Source organism: Propithecus coquereli, unplaced genomic scaffold (assembly GCF_000956105.1).
Source record: "Propithecus coquereli isolate 6110/MARCELLA unplaced genomic scaffold, Pcoq_1.0 Scaffold96, whole genome shotgun sequence".
In the NCBI taxonomy this organism is placed as follows: Eukaryota; Metazoa; Chordata; class Mammalia; order Primates; family Indriidae; genus Propithecus; species Propithecus coquereli.
Window position 1 is genome coordinate 256,067 of NW_012155951.1, and position 6,482 is coordinate 262,548.

At 43.3% G+C, this 6,482-nt stretch overlaps 2 gene segments (V, D, J or C); both read right to left on the bottom strand.

Annotated features, from left to right (window-relative positions):
- The window catches only part of LOC105827084, a 24,637-nt gene extending 21,851 nt beyond the window's left edge, over positions 1-2,786 (bottom strand). Inside the window, 2 exon segments of the C gene segment in view lie at positions 2,071-2,375; positions 2,667-2,786. Of these exon segments, the coding sequence occupies positions 2,071-2,375; positions 2,667-2,700 (339 nt within the window).
- Positions 1-6,482, bottom strand: part of LOC105827083 — a 47,983-nt gene that overhangs the window by 30,381 nt on the left and 11,120 nt on the right.

A 6,482-nucleotide genomic window follows, 5' to 3' on the forward strand; every position in this document is an offset into this window, starting at 1 on the left:
TTAAATTAGAGGCTTATTGGAGCTAAGATGTGAATTAGAAAACTACACAATAGTTTTAAAGGAATTAACCAGAATGAAGCACAGAAAAGCAAAAAGAGGGAAAATATGAATGAATAGGTAGAGATTAGATGACAGTGTGAAAGTTGAACATAGGCTAGATCTATATTTCAGGTCATCTCTTGTTCTATAAAATGTGGACAACCAGATTCACAGATTGAATTTCCAAAATCCTGAAAGGATTTCCCTTCACCACACTTTTCAGAACTGTGCTTGTGCTAGACTGCAATGATCATTCCAGTATAAAATGCAGAGCCTTTCAGAAAATAGGCCCATATTTTTCAACTGAAAACACAAAATCCCCATGAAACCTTGGGTATGGTAAGGGTGGAAAAGTAGGAGCGGATACCACGGGACTTTGAAACTTGCTCTTAAAATTGAATTGTACCTTCTTCCAGCTGTGCATGAGTCTGGTCTTGGTTATACATTTCCCCTTTAATAACAGAATGCTTTGTGCATGTCCAGCTATACAGCTTTGCAGATCGGATAACACCAGGTTCTGAATGCCATGATGAGATATTCAGTAAACTGCCGAAGCAGCTTCTCAAAGGAAGAACAGTTGTTAGCAGGTAGAAGAGAGTATGGCTTTGCACCCAAACTCTACATCTGCCTGTGGGACAGGTCTCCAGGCAGCGTTAGACAAACCAAGTACCCCCCTGCCCACCTTTTTCACCTATAGTTCTCAAGAATAACTGTAGCATGTGCCAGAAATAGAACATCCTGGGATCAAGAGGAACTGGCCAGGACAGGTTGGGCTCTATTCCAGTCCCTCCTAGGAACAGGATGTCATGTTGCTACTCGGGTATGAAACCCAGGTTGGGCTGCTCTCTGGGGTACCTCAGCTACGGTGCAAGTGGGCAAGCACAGGTGAGATTCAATCCATCTTGAGCAGCTTTCCAGAGCCTTGGAGGACTGGCTCTCTTTGAATCCTAGGTCTCTGCTGTTCCTTGATGCCCGTCTATAATAAACTCTCTTCATGTGACTCATGTGTGTGAGTGTTCTGTCTCACCAGAATCAGGCAAGTAGTAAAATGCAGCCCAGGATGCAGTGGGCTGAGGTGGTGGCCACGGCACAGTGAACTTGCCTTGTGCTGCCTTGTGATTCTCTTATTGGGGAATGCCAGGGGCCCCACAGAGCATCCGTATTTGCCATAGACTCTTCAAGGACAACTGAGTCTGCCTGGTCTATGGACCAAGCAGCAGGAAGCTTTCATTACAGGCTTGTTCTGCTATAGACGGACCTTCTCCTGCACTGGACCCCACTTTGCAGAGTGCACCGTAAATGGAATAGAGTAGCACACTCAGATGCAGTATGTGCAACGCACAATTCAAAGTCCAAAGAGGACGAAGCATTGCACTTCGCTAAGCTTCACACCTCTTTCTCCATGGTGGATGTATAAGGTGCAGCAGCTTATTTCTCACTTTACAGGAGATATTCCAACAGGCCGCAGACCTCTGGACTACTACGAAGCTCACCAATGTGGCAGACCCCTGAACTTTGGCAGATTTTACGTTGGTCTGGCATGGATGTGATATATTGAGCCATCTAGAATACCTTATAATTCCTGGTTGCTAAGAACAATCAACATGTCATCAGTGTAATGGACCAGGATGGTTTCAAGATGACTAAGGTCCTTCCAAGATACATTATGAAAGAAAACAGGCTAAGTACAGCCTTGAGATAAAGGCTATTGCTGATTCTGCCACTTGAAGGCAAACTGTCTTTACTATTTCTGAGCACCCTTCTGGAAGAAATTTTCCCCTCAGCTTTCCAGGAGTCACTCTTCCTGTATGTGGATGGAACCCTCCAGCTAGTCCTACAGATTCTCTCCTCATCCCCAGTCTGCCCATTCACACCCTGCCCACTCACAAAACACACAAGCAGCTGTCTGTGCCCAAGAGCTGTGGTTTCCTCCCTCTGTCCCAACCTGGCAGGGTCCTCAGACTCTTCTGAGGTTGAGGAGGGAGGAGGGAACTGAGGTTCTTGCTCAGATCTTTGATCTGTGGCCAGCACTGTGTCTCCAGCGCTGCAGAGGTATAAGCTGCTGTCTTCGGGGCTCACGTTGCTCACGGTCATGTTTGAGAATGTAAGGTTTGGGCGGCTGATGGGAAACTTGTCCTTGGTAAATCTGTTCTCGTATGTCGCCTCAGAGCCCTGATTTGCAGTTGCCATCAGCATCAAGTTCTGTCCTGGAAGCTGACGGTACCAGAACATCAAGGAGACTTGGCTATCGACATGACACTGAATCGTCACCGAGGTTCCACGTTGACAGATGACCCTGCTTGGCGTTTGAGAGACGAGAACAGCAAGCACAGAGCCTAGTTCCAGAGAGATAGAGACCCATGAGGACTGACCAGCGTGGGGTCAGACACATGCCCAGGCAGGAACGTCTCTGCTTTCTTACACGAATATCGCCTTGGCTCCCAAAGGACCCCAGAGCACTGCCTCCTCTTTGTTTTGCCAACTGCTATTCTGTCAGGATCCTCTAATCCAACATCTCCCGCTCATCGGCTGCCTGGTTGCTTCGGACCCTCTGGAGAGAAAGTCTCCCCAGCTCTCCACTCAGCATTCACATTAACCCCAGACTCCCCACCAGACAAGGCTCCTACCTCGTCCCAGGAGAAGGAGCAGGAGAGTCCGCATCTTTAGTGATGGCCTCTCCCCTGAGAAAAGGCACTAAGACATCAACCTCAAGTTCCTCTTTCCTCCCCACAGTGTACTTCCTTCCCTTCCTGCTCTTCCCCTCCTCTAGCAGGAGGCTGAATTTCTGCAGAATATGAAAAAGTTAGTCTTCCCCCTAGTGGAACCGTGCGGCACTTCCCTGAGGATGGGCTGGCTCACAAGGCCTCCGCATGCACCTGCCCCCAGCCCAGCATTACCCACCACTTGCCCACCCGTCATGACCGAGCACCACGTGGGCTACTCTTGGGGTATACAAGCAAAACTGGGGTGCAGTACCGACTTCAAAGAACTAAAGGTAAAATTTTAGAATATAAGGACACAATGTCAACTGTCTACTGGGTCTTCATGGTTGTCCCAAGCTGAACTCATTGTCTCCCAACACACATACATCTATAAGCCAGCTCTTACTCTTCAATTCCCCTCTACCCAAAAATGTCATCTCCACCCTCCTTGCCATTTAGGCTCGGGAATTTAATAAGCCTGTCTTCTCACCTACGTCACTTATCAATTCACAAATCCAATGCATGATATATATGTATTATCTCTCACATCTCTTCCCTCATTTTTGTTATCACAGTCATAACTCTTTTATTTCTCTTGACTTAATCCCTGGGCACTTTTAATAAGGCTTCTTCTCTTCTAATTCAGCTCAATATTGCCTACGACACAGATCATCCCTCTGTAAAATTTGACCACAATACCAAGATCCTTTTCTATTACCAACTTATTTCTTACATTATGTAGCTACCACAACAGTTTACTTTTGCATAAAAGTGGAGCTAATTTTTTTTGATAACTTACTTTGTGCTTTGCATGTATTATTTCAGTCTATTTATGGGTTAGGCTATTTAGACTACTATTGTCACTCTATTTCTGCAGATTAGGAAATTTTACAGATAGGACCTAGAGATCTTAAATGACCTACCCAAGTTCACATAATCTAAGAGTAAATGACAGAGTCAGGACTCAAATCCATGCCTAGGTGATCCTGAAGTCCAAACGTTAACATTAATGCTATGAAGGGTTGCCTCACCTGTGTAGGAGCCTGTGCCTCAGTAGAGTAGAATCTGGTGGGTGACTGAGAACAATGCCCAACACCCTAAAGGAAACGAGGGACCTCTAGAAAGACAGCTTTGCAAAGCTAACCTATCTTATGTCTTTGATTCTGAGATTCCAGCTATTACAAGATGCACGATTAAATACGTAATTATTACCCTTGGGTGTTGGTTAATGCTACTACATTAAAGATGAACACTGATTATAGGACTTACCCATATTTCAAAAAAATAAAATCATAAAAAATAATTTATCTTGTAACAGAGGAAATGTGGCACATCAGGGATAACAATACTTCAGTAACCCTTTCACGGAGGGGTGTGAACCCTCCATCTATGGGGTGTGCCACAGGCAGTGGCTCAAGATAAACCCTGCTAAGTAGGATAACTGGTAAAAGGTACAGAATATTCCAATTTTCTCAATATGTAGGTAAATTTTAAAACCTTTTAGTCAAATATATCAAGCTTTCTGCCAGAATAACCCCAAATCTTTTTTCATTTCATTCGCCCTAAATCCTTCTGAAAATTACCAAATGATCCCTATTCTTCACAAAATTCCAAATTTTTGCTTCTTCATCAGTGTTTTATTTGTTCAAAACAACAGTGAAGATATTTCCCTCCCTTTTCATGCTTTTCAAACTTCAGTGGTCTCTTGTCATGTTATTCCTTTTCTTCATACTCTAGTAATTTTTGCATTGTGTCTTGGACATTGTCATATATATAGCTAGACTTTGTTTTATCCTTTTAAGGGTGGTTGGATTTTTGTTTTAGTAGGCATTTAATTTGGCTGGATTTAAACTTCAATTTTGTTTCCTACAGTGGGCAACAGCTGCGATCTCTGTTCTGTTCTTTCAGCTTAGCATGACTGATTGCAGTGTTCTCACATGCACAGTTCAGGTATCCGCCAGAGTTTTGGACAAAGTTTGTATGCAGAACCTTGGATTGCCCTTTTGTGGACTTCCCTTTTCTCAGATGTCTATCCTCACTCTGTAGCTAATTCTTCATGGATTTCTGTTTGACTGAGACCTACTTTCTAGCAAAAGGCAATAATAACAGAAAACTTACCTCTTTCATCCACGCGTTGACTTTCCTTTAGCTTCTGCCTGCTTTTGGTTGCTTTGCTGTGCCTTTAAGGTAGACTTTAAACATTTTTGTCCAGAGTTTATATTTGTTATTTGTGGGAGGATGAGTCTTACAGAAGTTACCATGCCATCACCAGAACTGCCTCATTCTTTTTAATGGCTGAAGATTTTTGTGTTTTGGTTCCTACTTATATTTGAAGCTTCTAAATGTCCTAGATTCTTTTTAATGAGACCACCTTCTTCAGGATGGATCTGGGGTTTGATAGACCATGTGAAGCAATGCTAGAATGGATAAATTACTCAAGTATATTATTTAGTGGATCTACAGTCCGTGTTTTGGCACTATTGGAAAATGCAACCCTGGAGTCCCCCTGTTTCAGTCTGGACTGGTTGCTAATTAGTTCTACTGCTGAGATATTATCCTGGGACTTTTCTTGGTTGTTATTGTGAATTAGAGTCCCTATTTCCTCGATCGCATGATTTCTTCTCTTTTTGCTTTGCTCTCTCAGTTTGCTGGAGCACATTACCCAGTAATTTCCTAAGGAAGGGTACAATGAAACTAAAGATTTATTTTTTCTATTCTCCAAGGACAGAAACAAGTATTTATATGATTATTATTTGGAATTTTTCTTTCTTTCCTTTATTATGTCTGCTTGCCTTAATTTCCTTGTGTTTTGGTGCCTATATATATCTGAAGCTTCTGAATGCTCTAGATTATTTTGTTCCCACTATTTCTTTTTCTTATTTATTTATCTTTCTTTCTTAACTATTAGGAACTTTGCTTATATTCTGGTATTTGTTTATTTGTTTTGTTTGTTTGTTTATTTATTTATTTTGAGAGGGAGTCTCACTCTGTTGCCTGGGCTGGAGTGCAGTGGTCCTGTCATAGCTCACTGCAGCCCCAAACTCCCGGGCTCAAGTGATCCTCCTGCCTCAGCCTCCCGAGTAACTGGGACTACAGGTGTAAAGCCCGGCTCACCTTATTCAGTTTTTACGAGCAAAGCACTGAAAACCTGACTGGAAGCCTGGTGACGTGGGTAGTACTTGTTTACTAGGAGATTTCACTTGGAGAGCTCGGGCAGGGAAACAGCCATTTTGTAAGGGACACTCAAATGTCAGTGTGTGTAAGTCTCTTTTCTGGGGATGTTCAACTTCTTCAAGTAAGAATATTTTATTACTCTACTGTGGGTGTAGTGTGTAGTCGTTGTTCGGTGCCAAAGGTGGTGGAGAGGTGTTGAGAGACAATTCTTCATGGGTCTCCAGCATTTCTGCACTTCTTATATTAACTTCTCTTTGGGGTTATCTTGTTGAAACTGTTTGTATAGTGATCGGCCCTGGAAGATAGAGATAGTCTCCCTTCTGGGTCAGAGAGAAGATTTGTTTGTTATCCAAGATAATAAAGATAATGTCTCCCTCTGGGTCAAAGGTTGACCAGGTTTGGCAGCAGCCTCTTTAAAAGACTAGAATTTCCTAAGCTCTTGGATCGTCAGGTGTGACGCAGACCCATTGCATGTGCAGCCTCCAGCAGCTGTTCCACATCACTGTTGGGAAACTGGGGTGGGCCAGATGGTAACTTATAGGAATGTGAAGCTCATGCTGCCTGCTG